This window comes from Podarcis liolepis, assembly GCF_965112155.1.
Source record: "Podarcis liolepis genome assembly, chromosome: 14".
Lineage (NCBI taxonomy): Eukaryota > Metazoa > Chordata > Lepidosauria > Squamata > Lacertidae > Podarcis > Podarcis liolepis.
In genome coordinates, this window is record NC_139569.1 from 8,153,547 (window position 1) to 8,170,991 (window position 17,445).

Here is a 17,445-nt window from a genome sequence, read left to right on the forward strand (position 1 = left end):
CCCCGAGCTGTCAAAACAAAGGGGGGAAGGCTGCTAGCAAAGTGGCACAGCTCCCCCTCTTCCCCCGACCGCTCAGGGTAGGCTTGGGAGTTGCAGGCGTGCGCCGGGCCGAATGTCACCCCCCCTCAGAGATGACACCCGGGGCTGTCCACCCCCCACTGCATCCCCCTTTCTACACCTCTGGCTGGACTGAGGAGGAATAGTGGGGACCACCCCCCCTTCTCCTGAACCATCCTGAGAACAGAAGGACAGCATAGATTCAGAACAGTGGTTTGCAGAAGGGCATAGTTCAGAGGCTGCAGAGGGGAGAGGCTGGGAAACACTGGAGGAGGAACAGCAGGAAGAAGAAGAAGAACCAGGGAAGAGATAGCTGACAGACTTAGTGTCTCTTGAAAGCATTTGTGACCCCGCTTCCCAGAACAAGGCGTGCCTTGAGAGTAATAGAACAGAAAACTCAGAGGCAAAAAGCACAGCTGGCGCAGGGGTCACGTAGAATAGGAGGGACTGAGGGGGTGGGACTTGACTTGGAGATAACTACGAGAGACCACATTCCTTCGTCTCTCTCTGTAAATATTGAATAAACCACCTGGTAAGAACTCTACTAGTTTTTCTGCTTCCTGGCATCCTACTGACAGACTCAGTTTCTCTGGAGAGCATTCCTGACCCCCCTCCCAGGACCAGGTAAGCATTGAGGGTGGTTGAATAGAAGGCTCAGAGGCAGAAAGCTCAGATTAGCCAATGCAGGGGTGATGTAGAATAGGATAGATCATGGGTAGGCAAACTAAGGCTCGGGGGCCAGATCCAGCTTAATCGCCTACTAAATCTGGCGCACGGACAGTTCAGGAATCAGTGTCAGTGGAATGTGCCCTTTTATTTAAAATGCATCTCTGGGTTATTTGTGGGGCATAGAAATTCGTTCAACCCCCCCTTCCAAAATGTAGTCAGGCCCCCCACAAGGTCTGAGTTACAGTTGACCGGCCCCCTGCTGAAAAAGTTTGCTGACCCCCGGGATAGATGGAGGGGGTGGGACTTTACTTGGAGCAACGCCATTATCTAGGCGAGTCTGCATTCCTTCGGCTCTCTCTGTGAATAGTGAATAAATCAATTGGTAAGAACTTTTATTGTCTGCTCCTTGGCTGCCACTGTGGGGGAGATTGGATTCCCTGAACTCTTACACATATAACAAATAATCTGACCTGGAGATTACCACAGCAGAGGCAATAGGAGATGTTGGGGATTGAACCTGGGACCCTCTGTGTGCAAAGCAGATGCTCTGCCACTGAGCTACATCTCCTGCCTGCCCCATTTGTGCTGCAACATGCCTTGCAGCATTAGACAGAGAGACAAGACATCCCCACAAACCTACCAAGAATTGAGAAGTTCCTACGTGCTTTTCTTAAGAAACTATTCCCTCTTCCTCTTTACTCTTTGCTGAGGGGACACGGGTGGCGCTGTGGGTTAAACCACTGAGCCTAGGATTTGCCGATCAGAAGGTCAGCGGTTCGAATCCCTGCAACGGGGTGAGCTCCCGTTACTTGGTCCCTGCTCCTGCCAACCTAGCAGTTCGAAAGCACGTCAAAGTGCAAGTAGATCAATAGGTACCACTCGGGTGGGAAGGTAAACGGCGTTTCCGTGTGCTGCTCTGGTTTGCCAGAAGTGGCTTAGTCATGCTGGCGACATGACCCAGAAGCTGTACGCCAGATCCCTCGGCCAATAAAGTGAGATGAGCACCGCAACCCCAGAGTCGGTCACGACCGGACCTACTGCCCATACTGCTCAGCCTCCTGTTTTCACTATCTTGTAGATGCCCATTTTGGGAAATCCACAAGCAAGATCTGAGTGCAACAGCCTCTCTCCCTACTAGTGATATGCAGCAACTGGCATTCGCTGGCTATGAGAGTGGAGGTAGGCCATTGTGGATAGCCTAATCTGCCACCAGCAGGTTTTATAATGTGCAAATTGTTTGCTCCTAAGAACAATAAATGCCACAACAGCAGCATCAAAAAGCAGGAACACACACAGAGCGAGGAAGAACGGAGGGCATGCATTTTGATGAGTACAGTGGTACCTCGGGTTAAGTACTTAATTCGTTCCGGAGGTCCATTCTTAACCAGAAACTGTTCTTAACCTGAAGCACCACTTCAGCTAATGGGGCCTCCTGCTGTTGCCGTGCTGCCAGAGCACGATTTCTCTTCTCATCCTGAAGCAAAGTTCTTAACCCGAGGTACTATTTCTGGGTTAGCAGAGTCTTTAACCTGAAGCATATGTAACCCGAAGTGTATGTAACCCGAGGTGCCACTGTATTTAGAATTAACTGCCTCACCCTAAGGAAAGTTGGGGTGAAATAAAAAAGAGCATCTTTCTCGTACATTGAGTGACCCGACCAACGGCTCGTGAGGTGACTCATCTCCAGTCCAACAGGACAATGGAGACACGCTGTCCTCGCCTTCCAGAAATGTTTCTCGACACCACGCTGATCTCTGTATTGGCGTGAACAGCATGCATTTTTCTTTCCTCTAAGCACTTAAAAGGAAGGAGAAGGAGATAGATCTTCTCACACTCGGCAAGAGCAAATGACACTTTTATGGGTGGGCGCAAAAGTCTTATCCATGGGGAGCTTGCTGCCTTTTCAGGCTCACAAACCAGTGAAGGGACTTTGAGGGCAGAGAAGCCGGCGGGCATAGGGTTGATTTCGTGAAAGGATTTGATTGTATCTGGAGTTCGTGAGACCCACTGGATTCCTCCACCACCTGACCAAATCTGACACCTCATCTAAGTAATCAAGTGTTGGTGCTGACCTTTAAAGCCCTAAATGGCCTCAGCTCAGTATATATGAAGGAGTGTCCCCACCCCCATTGTTCAGCCTGGACACTGAGGTCCAGCTCTGAGGGCCTTCTGGTGGTTCCCTCACTGCGAGATGTGATGTTACAGGGAACCAGGCAGAGGGCCTTCTCGGTAGTGGCGCCCGCCCTGTGGAACACCCTCCTGTCAGATGTCAAGGAAATAAACAACTATCTGACTTTTAGAAGACATCTGAAGGCAGTCCTGTTTAGGGAAGTTTTTAATGTTTGATGTTTAATTCTGTTTTTAATCTGTTGGGAGCCACCCAGAATGGCTGGGGAAACCCAGCCACATGGGCCGGGGTATAAATAAGCTGCATTCTAAACTGTACTCTAACTTATATTTTAATCAACTTTGTTTGGGGTTTTTTGGTTTTGTTTTATTTTGTTTTTACTGTATTTATATTCGGTGATAGCTGCCCTGAAACCCGGTCTTGGCTGGGGAGGGCGGGGTATAAATAAATTATTCTTATTCTTATTCTTATTCTTATTCTTATTCTTATTCTTATTCTTATTCTTATTCTTATTCTTATTCTTATTCTTATTCTTATTCTTATTCTGACACTTCATTTAAGTCATCACCTCATCAAGCACACACACGGGGGTGGGTGGGTGGAACTAATCAGGAAAGAAAGTGAGCGCTTGCTTGATGCAGTTAAAATTTAGAAGTGATTATGGGCCCTTCTAGCAGAGGCATAGTGATCTGGGATTGCAAGGGGCTTGAAGACCCATTGCTCCTTCTGTAGTAGGGTTCCAGCAGGATCTCTGCCTCCCTTGCCCTAGAGTTGCCCAGTCAGCATGGAAGGGGAGATTTCTGGCACTGAAAAGACATCTTCTTGCCCTTTGTGCTGATGGGAGACTATTGGGGTGAAAAGAGGAGAGTCAGCCACTGAGGACGGGCTCCTAGGGTCACTCTGGAGAAGGTGAGTGGGAAGAACACCAGGGAGGTGTTGCTGTCTATGTCCCAAAGCTAAGCATTTAGAAACACTGAAAGCACAAGCTCTTTACAGTGGTACCCCGCAAGACGAACGCCTCGCAAGACGGAAAACCCGCTAGACGAAAGGGTTTTCCGTTTTGGAGGCGCTTCGCAAAATGAATTTCCCTATGGGCTTGCTTCGCAAGACGAAAGCCCATAGGGAAATCTCCGGGGACCTCTTTTAAATGCTAGCGGTGGGGAGCAAAGCCTTTTTCCCCCCTCCGGCCTTCAGAAGAGGTCCTGGAAGGCTGGCGGGGGCCGAAAGGCTTTGCTCCCCAGCGCCAGCATTTTAAAAGCAGTCCGGGATAGCAGGGAAGCGCTTCCTGCTATCCCGGACGGCTTTTGAAGGCAGGAGAGGTCCGCAAAGCCTGGGCGCGCTGCGCGCAGGCTTCGTCATGCCTGCAAGTCTCCGCCAGCAGCGGCAGCGATGCCGCTGCTGGCGGAGACATCCGCGAAGCCTGGGCGCGTTGTGCGCAGGCTTCGGCATGCCGGCAAGTCTCCGCCAGCAGCGGCAGCGTTGCCGCTGCTGGCGGAGACATCCGCGAAGCCTGGGCGCGTTGCGCGCAGGCTTCGGCATGCCGGCAAGTCTCCGCCAGCAGCGGCAGCGATGCCGCTGCTGGCGGAGAGATCCGCGAAGCCTGGGCGCGTTGCGCGCAGGCTTCGGCATGCCGGCAAGTCTCCGCCAGCAGCGGCAGCGATGCCGCTGCTGGCGGAGAGATCCGCGAAGCCTGGGCGCGTTGCGCGCAGGCTTCTGCATGCCGGCAAGTCTCCGCCAGCAGCGGCAGCGATGCCGCTGCTGGCGGAGACGTCCGCGAAGCCTGGGCGCGTTGCGCGCAGGCTTCTGCATGCCGGCAAGTCTCCGCCAGCAGCGGCAGCGCTGCCGCTGCTGGCGGAAAGGTCCGGGAAGCCTGGGCCGGACAGCTTTTGAAGGCAGGCGGGGGGAGCAAAGACTTTCGCCCCCGCCAGCCTTCAGAAGAGGTCCAGGACCTCTTCTGAAGGCTGGCGGGGGGCAAAAGTCTTTGTCCCCCCTGCCTGCCTTCCCAGGGGCTTTTAAATCGCCCCGGCAGCGGAGAAGTCCTCCGCTGTCTGGGGCGATTTTAAAATGCCGCCCGCCAGCATTTTAAGATCGCCCCGGACAGCGGAGAAGCCCTCCGCTTTCCCGGGGTTTTTTAAAATGCTGGGGGTGGGAAGAAAAGCCCTTGTCCACCCCCCCAGCCTTCAGAAGAGGTCGGGGGACAGACTGTCCCCGGACCTGGTCTGAAGTCGGTTTCCCTAGGAACGCATTAATTGATTTTCAATGCATTCCTATGGGAAACCGTGCATCGCAAGACGAAAAACTCGCAAGAAGAAAAAACTTGCGGAACGAATTAATTTCGTCTTGCGAGGCACCACTGTACTTTCAATAGACTGCTGTGCTACAGTCTGTTACACACAATGGAACTTAAGTCAATCTGAAAAGAGAAACTGGAGCGCTCCAAACCATTTACTAGTTTCCCTCAGAGCGATCTCTTGGTCTTTGCCACGAATTAATATATATTTAGATGTGAAGGAATGACCGCTGGGTGTGGAGCACACTTCCACCCGCAGACGAGCCACAGCTGTCTGAACATCATGCCCCCTATCTAACCTTTGCTCTCTTAGTAGTCTGCCGTGCCCTGTTTGTGACCTTTGTCTCTTTTGATTAAACATTGTTCAGGGGAAAAGTGACGTGGTGGAAAAAGGTGCCAAAATATCTTTGTACCACCCCCCGATCTCGTGATTGGAAGATGTGTAAAGGGCACAGTCCAAAATGTATTTGCCTGGGTTTGCATATTGTGCTAATAAAAAGAGCCTTTGCAGAGCTAGCTGGCAGCTTGCTTGTGCACAGCTCACCTGCATTACCAATTCCTGCCTCATGTCCTTCGCTTCATAGATGCAGTGCTATGGTGGGCTGAGACCAGCACTTTGATGGGGATGCAAATGGCTTCTTCTGCAGTCATCAGGTGGATGACTGGAGAGGGAACAAACCCTCCCTCCTCATATTTGCACAGATCATCTGAACCGCAAGGGTGGACTTTGGTCTTTTGAATTTCAGTGGTGCCCTGTGCAAAATCCAATGCCCCCAGTTGCCTCTCGACTTCTGTTCTGCTCAATTCGCCACATCATAGTTGCGTCGCCTAGCATCTCCCAGGGCGGTGGAATTGGTCGCACTGTCCTAAATCGGCCTCGGTGAAGTTTCTGCAACAGTAAGAATGCAGGAGTGTCTGATGTCCACACCTAGGCTGAGCTACACCCACTGCCAATGTGTGGAGTGAACGTGGGACTTGAGCCTGAAAGAAGTTCACTACCCTTTCATAGAATCATAATTGAAGGGACCCTGAGGACCGTCTGTTCCAACTCCCTGAAATGCAGGAATATGGGGATTGAACCTGTGACCTTGGTATTATCAGCACCACGCTCTAACCAACTGAGCTATCCAGCAGGGCTGGGTTTTTTTTAAGAGATCTGGAGGACTTTAAAGCTTGCACACATTGCTTACGTAACGTTTTGGTTGGTCCTAATAAAGGCATCCCACGCGGGGGGGGGGGCGCTGTGGGTTAAACCACAGAGCCTAGGACTTGCCGATCAGAAGGTCGGCGGTTCGAATCCCCGCGACAGGGTGAGCTTGGTCCCAGCTCCTGCCAACCTAGCAGTTTGAAAGCACGTCAAACTGCAAGTAGATAAATAGGTACCGCTTTGGCGGGAAGGTAAACGGTATTTCCGTGCGCTGCTCTGGTTCGCCAGAAGTGGCTTGGTCATGCTGGCTACATGACCCGGAAGCTGTACACCGGCTCCCTCGGCCAGCAAAGCGAGATGAGCACCGCAACCCCAGAGTCATCAGCGACAGGGCTTAATGGCCAGGGGTCCTTTACCTTTGCCTTAATAAAGGCATTGCCCTAATATGGATTTCTGAATTTCTCTTACATGCCCACACAGCTACATTTCCTTTTTATATAAGAAGATAAACTCTTCCATGTCAAACCAAGCCATACCCCCCCCCCAGAGCATAAGAAGAGTCTGAGTGATGGATCAGGCCAACATCTGCCTTGTCTAGCATCACTGTGGCCAAACTGAAGCCTATGGGAATCCTGCAAGCAGGAGCTGAGCGCAAGAACACTCTCCCCACATGGGATTCTGAGCAAGTGGCATTCAGAAGCATTGCTTCATCCACCTTTGGAAGGAGAGAACAGCCATTATGGCTTGTAACCATTGATAGCCTTCCTTGACAGTTGTGATAGTTTGGACCTATGATGAACTATAGCTACCAGATCAAACCAGCCCTTTCTTCCCTCTCCAGTCTTGTCTCCTGGGGCCACCTACATTTCTCTGCACAGATTTTGTATTGCTTTCAAATAGCCTTTCTGAATGCCATTCTCTGTTTTGGAGAAAGAGAACAACAACAACAACAACAACAACAACACTTTTACCTCACCCATCTGGTTAGGCCTTCCCAACCACTCTGGGCGGCTTCCAACAGGATATTAAAAACACAACAAAACATCAAACATTAAAAGCTTCCCTAAACAGGGCTGCCTTCAGGTGTCTTCTAAAAGTCAGATAGTTGTTTATTTCCTTGTCATTTGATGGGAGGGCATTCCACAGGGCAGGCACCACCACCGAGAAGGCCCTCTGCATGGTTTGCTTTAACCTTACTTCTCGCAGTGAGGGAACTGCCAGAAGGCCCTCAGAGCTGGACCTCAGTGTCTGAGCTGAGCGATGGGGGTGGAGACGCTCCTTGCTGAGAGACCTTGGTTGCAATTAACTGTATTCTGTGTCAACATTTCCAGAGAGGAGGAATGGGTCTACCACAATTGGAAAGATACTATGATGCAGCCCATAGACTAAATGTCATTCGTATGATAGCGTAAAAGAGAAGATTCGGATGCAGTTGGAATTTGATGAATGCGTGCGACACAGGCCTCCCATTTAACAAAGCTATCTTAGAAATGGTAACAAACCCATTTGCAAAAGCAGAATTAAAGATCTGTCAATCCTGGATATCAAAATTAACACTGCCTACATCACCACTGGTTCCTTTTGCATTTCACTCCCCCTTTTACACAGCTGATAGAAAATCAATGGATATGAAATGGAAAGAAAAAAGGCTCGCGCAGATTCATTCGCTTTTATGAAAGTGATATCTCTCTTCCAGCAGGCCAAGCCATGGAAAGAACTGAGGGATGAAATGTGAATTGGCTTTTAATCTATCAAGTAATACATTTTATCTCAATTCAACAGTTAAATCTCATGCAATTAGACCATTCACACCATTTGAGAAACTGAACACTCCCTCCAAAATATTGTTGATTTTATACAAAACACTCACTGACTTAGCCATTGGACAACGCTTGGCTAATAAAATTGGGAAAAGGACCCAGGTACAGGAATTGAAGCAGCAGATTGCAACACTCTATGGACAACTTTTCCCCACCCCCTTACAAAAAAATCAACATAAACCTGCATTTAAGTTAATACATAGATGGCGTCTAACACGTGTAAGACTCAGCTTAGCAGACGTAGCATCTTCTGCAGCGTGCTGGAGAGTGTGCAAGACAATTGGTACGACTTTCCATATGTGGCGGACATGGGAATTAGTGCAACCATTTTGGGGAAAGGGTATTTACAGAAATAAAGAAAATTACGAACTGGGACATACAGCGCAATGCAATGCATGCCTAGGTTTATTAACAATTTTTAAAAATACTCAAATTACGGCAACAAGGAACTTATCACCTTTCTTCCGGTAGCGGCATGATTAAAGGTAAAGGTAAAGGTACCCCTGACCATTAGGTCTAGTTGTGGACGACTCTGGGGTTGTGCGCTCATCTTGCTCTATAGGTCAAGGGAGCCGGCGTTTGTCCACAGACAGCTTCCGGGTCATGTGGCCAGCATGACTAAGCCGCTTCTGGCGAACCAGAGCAGCGCACGGAAACACCGTTTACCTTCCCGCTGGAGTGGTACCTATTTATCTACTTGCACTTTGACGTGCTTTCCTAGGTGGGCAGGAGCTGGGACTGAGCAACGGGAGCTCACCCCATAGCAGGGATTTGAACTGCTGACCTTCTGATCGGCAAGACCTAGCCTCTGTGTTTTAACCCACAACGCCATCCGCATGATTACTTATAGCAGAAACTGGAAAGGGCATCTGATACGGACAATTTTGTTGAAATACGGCATCCTTTTAGAAAATATTCAAATTTTCAAATAATCGTAAATCACCCATTACACATATAGATTTATGGGAAAATCTGATGCATTGGTCTTCTGTGGGGGTGGGAAACAAATTGTTTTGAAAATATTTATGCTTAGAGTCTCCTCCTTGAAAATTAAGAAACCATTTAAATCCTAGAAGTTGCCTTGCAGATCACACTCAAGCTAGGTGCTGCTTCTTGGACCACTGCTGGTGTATTCCCACATTCTGATGTCCGTTAGGAAGAAAGTTTGCCCTATACAAAAGTCTTTAGAGAAGAACCAGGAAACGAGCGCTTGGCATTTAAACAGCAGCCTGACAAAGGAGGCAAATGTCAAGGAAACTGAGTAAGTCAGGCAGAATCAAGGCTTCTGTAGGTGGAAGCACGGAAAGGTAGATTTAGGATGATGGGGCAATTTGAAGTCCCACCTGCACTATGCATATGAAACAGTATCACGCCACTTCAAAGAGTCATGGCTTCCCCTCGCCAAAGAATCCTGGGAGCTGTAGTTTGTTAAGGGTGCTGAGAGCTCTTAGGCTTCTCCATTTCCCCACACAGAGCTACAATTCTCAGCTACAATTCTCTCTCCTAACATGTACATTTTTGAAAACTCCCATTTGGGGACTTCCCTGGCTTTTTTTCTGGCCTATGTAGGACCAGTCTGGATACTTAGCCTTGGTGAAGACTTGATGTTTTCATCCCCCCAAAAGTTTTTGATTGAGTTTCCACTGAAATGAGGTTGGATTTTAATGTTTTAGTGTATTTTAATCTTGTTTTTAAAGCTGTATTTCAATCAATTGTTTTTATATTTGGTGTTAGCTGCCTTGAGCCCGGTCTTGGCTGGGGAGGGCGGGGTATAAGTAAAATTGGTTGTTGTTGCTGTTAAAGCAATTTCCCCTATAAAATGAGCTTTTTTCATGGCATTTTCACTGATATATGCATTTCTATGCACACTTTACTCTGGTGCAGTGCTGAATTTACATATAAGGTAAACAAGCTATAGCTTAGGGCCCCACTCTCTTGGAGGCCCCCCAAAAAATTAAAGAAAAAAACCTGGAGTACATTTCTAAAACATGAGATAAAAAACAAATAAAATAGAACCTACACACAGCAACAGTGTTTTGTGTTGTGTAGGCTCCTATGATGTAAGTCATGGGCCCCACCTGCTAGCCTGCTCCCTAAAATATCACTGGTTTGCTCATTTCTATATATATAGGGTGCCTACATTCTGCACGGACTGGTTGCGTGGCAACATGTGCAAATGGCTTTAGATACCTATTAGGTCCATCAATTACCACGTAGCATGTATTCAACACAAAAAACAACAATTTGTTGTTGACAAAGGACAGCTGTTGATAAAGGGCCCCATTACCTTCAGTAGCTTAGGGCCTCATCAAACCTAAATCCAGTCCTGCCCTTTTTTTTGAACACAGCGCTTAGCTCAGGGGTCTGCAACTCTGGAGCCACATGTGGCTCTTTTACACCTTTGCCGCGGCTCCGGGGTGGATACTAGCGAGGGGAGGAGGCGCATTGTGCCCCCCGACACTCCCCACTGTGGTGGGCGCTGTACTGGCTGTGACGTCGCATGGGTGCAGTGCGTGCGTTAGTCACGCACCGTCCCGACGTCACCTTCCCGCCCGCTGTCAGATTGCGGCTCCGGAGATATATTTGTTTTAAATGTTGCAATGGTTTTGCGGCTCCCAGTTTTTTTCCCCTTCGGAAACGGGTCCAAGTGGCTCTTTTTGTCTTAAAGGTTGCAGACCCCTGGCTTAGCTAAAAAAACTGGGCTGCAAAATTCAGAGACATGTGAATTTCCAAGGCTGGCTGCGTTCTGGTCCTCCTATTGTTTTGCAGGCTGCGAACCAAGTGGATTCACCGTTGAATGCAAGTCAAATCCGATTCCTCCCCCATTCCTACAAAAGCCAGCTTAACGGGAGACGAGTGCCACCTACCTGCTCGTGGTACTCTATCCCCATGCTCAGTGTATTGATGAGGATGGCGATCATAATCCCCCGGTTGAAATACTTGCTCTCCACTATCCTCTTCAGCTTGTTGCCAAACGCCTTCCAGAACCTGGCTATCCTATTCCTCTCCTTTGGCTCTTTCTTCTTCTTCCTCTTCTTATTCCTCTGCTGCTGGATCTGGTCCCTCTGGTCTCCGTGCTTCACATCCTGCGTGAACTCGTAGACGCCGGTGTTGTCGTCGCCCGACTCGTAGCTGTCCGACTCGCTGAACTCGAACTCGGGGTCCTGCAGGATGCTGGCACAGTAGGGGCAGTTCTGCAGCTCACAGTTCAGCATGTTGGCCTGTGGGCTGGGCAGGGGGCACTGCACATTGAAGCCAGACAGCCTGCTGGATGTCCGACAAAGACCTGCAATGGAAGGAGGTGGATGAGATGAATGGGGACAGTTTGGGCCTTCCTACCTGGTTCTTAATAGGGATGCGGGTGGCGCTGTGGGTTAAACCACTGAGCCTAGGGCTTGCCAATCAGAAGGTTGGCGGTTCAAACCCCCGTGATGGGGTGAGCTCCCGTTGCTTGATCCCTGCTCCTACCAATCTATCTGCCAAGTAGATAAACAGGTACTGCTCTGGCGGGAAGGTAAATGGTATTTCTGTGCGCTGCTCTGGTTCGCCAGAAGCGGCTTAGTAATGCTGGTCACATGACCCGGAAGCTGTACGCCGGCTCCCTCGGCCAATAAAGCAAGATGAGTGCCGCAACCCCAGAGTCGGCCACGACTGGACCTAATGGTCAGGGGTCCCTTTACCTTTACCTTACCTGGTTCTTAAGCGCAGCTTGAGGATTTGCTTAGGGTAGGGTTGACATATTTCAAAAGGTGAAAATCTGGACACAAAAGTTGTTGAGTTTTTTTGCAAAGTTTTCGAGCTATTTTTAAGGAATTTCGACAAACTTTCAACACATGGGTTGCCATGTGTCTGTACTTCCCCAAACATTCAAGTGGTTTCTGCCCAGACATTGCTTCCGACTGCCATATTCCAGCTATGTCCAGGAAATTCTGAACGTATGGCAACCCTAGCTGAGGGGTGCAATTTCATGAGCAGCTGGGTGTTCTTAAACCTCTCGCCCATGGGATTAACGTGTCCCCATTTGGTCTTGTTACATAAAATTGGTTTAATTCACACTGACATGGGATTGCCTGTATGTACTGGTGAAAGGGTTTAACTCAGTGATGGCCAAACTTGGTCCTCCAGCTGTTTTAGGACTACAACTCCCATCATCCCTAGCTAACAGGACCAGTGGTCAGGGATGATGGGCATTGTAGTCCCCAAACAGCTGGAGGGCCAAGTTTGGCAATCACTGGTATAACTGGATGCTTCAATTGAAGCTAAATTAAGAGCATAAAGGGCTATCTGAGTTGCCTTGATAATTGACTGATATTGTTCTCAGGAAGCTCTGACGATAGAACGTAGCTGTTGTGGCAAATCGCCACGGGCAGACCATATGCTCCATGAAATGCACTTCAACACAGTACATGGTTAATTTGAGGAATTTGCTCAACTTTAATGGTGGTGGAAAGGTCTATCAGACACCAACAGCTTTTGTGCCTTGGTTGTGGGCTCCTATTGGGCCATCCAGCTAACCATTGTCAGAAGGAGCCTCTCCATCCCCATTGTTCAGCCCAGACATTGAGGTGCAGCTCCTACGGCCTTCTGGGGATTCCCTCACTGTAAGACATGAGCATTCAGGGAACCAGACAGAGGGCCTGCTTGGCTGTGGCACCCTCCCTGTGGAATGCCCTCCCGTCAGATGCCAAGGAGATAAACAACTATCTTATACAGTGGTACCTTGGGTTAAGTACTTAATTCGTTCCAGAGGTCCGTTCTTAACCTGAAGCTGTTCTTAACCTGAAGTATCACTTTAGCTAATGGGGCCTCCCGCTGCCGCCGCGCTGCCGGAGGACGATTTCTGTTCTCATCCTGAAGCAAGGTTCTTCACCCAAGGTACTATTTCTGGGTTAGCGGAGTCTGTAACCTGAATTGTCTGTAACCTGAAGCATCTGTAACCCGAGGTACCACTGTAGAAGACATCTGAAGGCAACCATGTTTAGGGAAGTTTCTAATGTTTGTTGTGTTTTTTAAATATTCTGTTGGGAGCCTCCCAGAGTGGTTGGGGAAACCCAGCCAGATGGGCAGGCTATAAATAATAAACAATAATTTACTAATTAATTAATTAATTAATTAATTAATTATCCTTATCCAGTGGGGCTTCTCCTACATTCTTGTATTCTCAGCACCCTTTGATTCCACGACTGGCCTTCTCTCTTTGCCTGCTGAACCTAAGCCGAGATACCAAACTCTTCCCCCCTTACCATGTTCTCCGACCAAATGATGGAGCTTTCCAAAAGAGTCCACGTTCATATGCACCGGGCTATTGACCACAGCCACGGGAGTGGTGCCGCCACTGCTCCCGCCATTTTTCTGCCCCACCGACGCCGGGGCGGCACCAGCCCTGCCAACGGGAGAAGGCAAGATGGTCGGGTAGTTCATGTTGCCGTGATTGGAGAGCTTGACCCCCGCCGTGACGCTGGAAGACTTGCATTTCATCGGGGGCCCTTCCACGTGGCAGTCTGCATGGTAGATGCTATGGACGGACTCCGAATCTGGAGCCGCAGAGTTCCGGAGGTTGGGGGATGGCGGCGGAAGCATGAGTTGACTTCCGGGCTTCATGACCTTGAGCTCAAGGTCGCAGATCTCGGGGTTGGAGCGTGGCCCGTGAGGGCTCCCGTTGCTGATGTGATAGTGGTGATGGTGGTGATGGTGGATCAGGTGGTGAATGGAGGTGATGCGCTTCTTGCTCCGGCGGCCTTGGCCGTCGTCTCCGCCGCCGTTGGGGTTGACCTTTTTCCGCCGCTTGCTCTGCCAGTTGTTGTAGAGGCGCAACGTCCTCCTCTTGACTTTCCTGAAAATGTGGCAGATGTATTTGAGGAGTTCCTCGTAGCAGCTCCCCGGCTCGGAGAAGCTGGCGATTGTGCTGTCGTTTGAGAGGTAGCGGGCTCGCTGCTCTTGCATCAGCTGATTCTCCCGCTGTTTTGTTTCAGAAAACTGTGTTGCTATCACAACCAGGCACAAGTTAATCATGAAGAAAGAACCAACCTAGAAGGGGACAGAGAAACAGAGCAGTTGCAATATCATTCTCCACCCCCATTGTTCTGCCCGGACACTGAGGTCCAGTGCTGAGAGCCTTCTGGAGGTTCCCTCGCTGCGAGAAGTGAGGTTACAGGGAACCAGGCAGAGGGCCTTCTTGGTGGTGGTGGTGCCCGCCCTGTGGAACACCCTCCCAGCAGATGTCAAGGCAATAAACAACTATTTTATTTTTAAAAGACAACTGAAGGAGGCCCTGTTTAGGGACGTTTTTAATGTCTGATGCTGCATTGTTTTTAATATTCTGTTGGAAGCCGCCCAGAGAGGCTGGGGAAACCCAGCCAGATGGGCGGGGTAAAAATAATAAATTATTATTATTATTATTATCATCATCATCTGGGCCAAACTGTACTAGGGTCCAAAGCCCTGAATTAAGTTTTAAAAAGGTAAAGGACCCCTGGACGGTTAAGTCCATTCAAAGGGCCGTGAGGGTTAACCAATGCTGTTGACCTTTATTGGATTGAAGTTGTTGAGCTTTTTTCCGATTTTACCCCAAAGTTGTTAAGTGTTGAGCTTTTTTTGAGGTTGAAATGGACTTTGGACATGTCTGATCTACTTGCACTGCCATGCTTTCGAACTTGTAGGTTGGCAGGAGCTGGGACAGAGCAATAGGGGCTCACTCCACCATGGGGATTCAAACAGCTGACCTTCTGAGTGGCAAGCCCAAGAGGCTCAGTGGTTTAGACCACAGCGCCACCCATGTCCTGAATTATTTAGGTCCAGGGTACCTTAAGGAATGTCCTGCCCATCCCATCCCACGTTGGTCACTGAGATCATCTGGGGGAAACACTCTTAATCCAGCAACATCTGGAGGGTCTCAGACCCCCTTCATTGATGCCCACTGACCATGTCAGCCGGGAGCTGGACTCCAACATCATTCAGAAGGCATCAGGTTAGTCACCCTTGGGCCTATGGCTCAAGCGGAGAACTAGCTCCTTGAAGCCTAGTGGTTCAGTTCCACCTGACAGAGGGGATAGGTAGGTCCCCTTGTGTCAAGGATGCTTCCCAACCCAAGGACTGCACATGGCAGAGAGTTAACTATTTATTGGTGAAGAGGATACTTATTGTTGCTTTGGCAGTTCTGGTTATTTATGCACAGCAGTCTAGCATCTAGGCAGCTATTCCTAGGTATGTACTCTCTGAAACAGTTGCAGCAACCGTGGGCTAACAGTCCCCTCCACCAGTTTATGTACCCCCCTGATGGGCTGCACACTGCAGCCAGAGACTGTGCCTGCATGGAAGCTGCCTCTGCTCTGCCCTTTTCACTCCCCTCCTGGTTCTGGGAGACAGTGGTGTAGGAGAAGGTGGGTAAGTGCCTAGCCCTTCACTTGCCCAACCTGCCTCTTCCTCCTCTTCTTCTGACCCATCCTGTGCTCTGAAGCTCCCCCTGCCTCCGATTCTTGCCTCTGGGCTGGTATAGGTCCCCACAAATCACTGCCCCCCTCTTCCAAGCAATTCGTTAGCCCCTCTTCCTCCGGTGCACACTTGTCATTGTCCTGCCTGTCCCTAACACCTAGCAGAAATAATACATGGGTGGAATATATGCTGTAGCACCCAGATCTACGGGTTGTGTCCAACTAAGCTTTACTCAGAGCAAACTCATTGAAAGCAATGCGTTGAAATACAGTCGTACCTCTGAAGTCGAACAGAATCCATTCCGGAAGTCCGTTTGACTTCTGAAATGTTCGGAAATCAAACACGACTTCTGATTGGCTTCAGGAAGTTCCTGCAGCCAATCGGAAGCTGCAGAAGCCCTGCCGGACATTCAGGTTCCAAAGACCGTCCGCAAACCAGAACACTCACTTCTAGGTTTGTGGTGTTCGGGAGCCAAAACGTTCGACTTGCAAGGCGTTCAGGATCCAAGGTACGACTGTGCAGCTATTACTTTCAAAGGGTCTACTCTGGGTACAGCCCAATGCTCACAAGATATGACAGCGCCCTCTGCCCATGCGCCCGAGCCCATCCCCATACTTACTATTATAAGTAGTATAAAATATATAAAATTGTAAAAAGAGTGCGCATCCATGACATAATACATGATGTCAACCCATCCTTCCAGGGTTATAACCTGTAGGGGGGGAAAGAGATGAGAGGAAGAAAAGTCAAGAAAAATACATAAAATACTGCAATTGGGAATTGAATCTGCAAGTAGAGCCCCATACACGTTCACAGATGGGTTTTTACACACACACACACACACACACACACACACACACACACACACACAACCTTTTTTTGTTATTCATCTCCCCTTCACATTATCACACACTCCCTCATTCACACGGAGGCCTCCCACGGGGTCCATGATGGAAGAAAAAATAAAGAGGACTGGGTTAAGATGTTTGGAGGTCCTCAGCACTTAAAAGATTTTGGTGCTCCCCATAGGTAATTCAGAATAAAAAACAGTACTAAACCCATAAAATAAAATTTTGAGATTTTTTTTAAAAAACTTTTAAAAATGCATAGATTTATTGCAACACATGGCAGGATCTAATTTCCTCGCATTATTCTGATCGACATTTGTAAGACACCTCCCTGGTTTAGGTGGGGATAAGTAATCAAAAGAGAACAGAAAAATGGGGGTGGGGTGGGGGGAGAATAAGTTCTGGTTATCCAAGGTATTCTTCCGAGATAAAGTTCATTAATATTCTGTAACATCTCAGCAGCCAAACCTGTGGCTTGAAAAGTCTCGTTGCAATATGATGAAGCCAGATTTCCAAAAGTCAGTATTGGCAGAGCTTTCAAATACCCCAGCTTACATTTACCTTAATTTCCACCCTCCTTTTGCGAAAGAGATCCAGCCTAGCAAAGGACAAACTTTTCTGCAAATCCTCATGCTCTGCAATTTAATTGGGTGCCTTGCTCATCTCTCTACCAAGATAGCAAGTGCCCTAACAGATTATCCAGAGTTGGCGTTGACTTTGCAAATAGGTACACATGGATTAATGTCAAACTTCGGCGATCGTCTACAGCTGAAGACGCCATGGAGAGTCTGCCAAGATCTGCAGAAGCCTGCAGCCAAGGCTTTTTCCGTTGGATTATCATTGCAATAATGAGGATCCCATATGTAACCAACGGCCTGTCCTGTGGTTTCTTCATGAGTTGAGCTTGCTTGGTATTGACAGCAGAAACAGACACATGAGAAGCTGGAAGCTACAGAAGAGCAAGGCATATGTCACAGGAGTCTGCCGGTCAGTAACCACGCAGTTCAAAAATGGAGTTAACTCTTTATTAGCAAAAACACAACCGCCAAAGACTT

The 17,445-nt window shown here is 48.9% G+C and overlaps 1 protein-coding gene across 3 annotated transcripts in view; it reads right to left on the reverse strand.

The window, feature by feature from the left end:
- The window catches only part of CACNA1H (calcium voltage-gated channel subunit alpha1 H), a 371,014-nt gene that overhangs the window by 107,776 nt on the left and 245,793 nt on the right, over nt 1-17,445 (reverse strand). For all 3 annotated transcript variants that reach the window (XM_083474111.1, XM_083474110.1, XM_083474109.1), the window contains exons 8-10: nt 16,162-16,254; nt 13,355-14,138; nt 10,979-11,397 (exon numbers count right to left, since the gene is read on the reverse strand). In XM_083474111.1, coding sequence (XP_083330237.1) covers nt 10,979-11,397; nt 13,355-14,138; nt 16,162-16,254 — 1,296 coding nt within the window. The remainder of the gene's footprint in view (nt 1-10,978; nt 11,398-13,354; nt 14,139-16,161; nt 16,255-17,445) is intronic.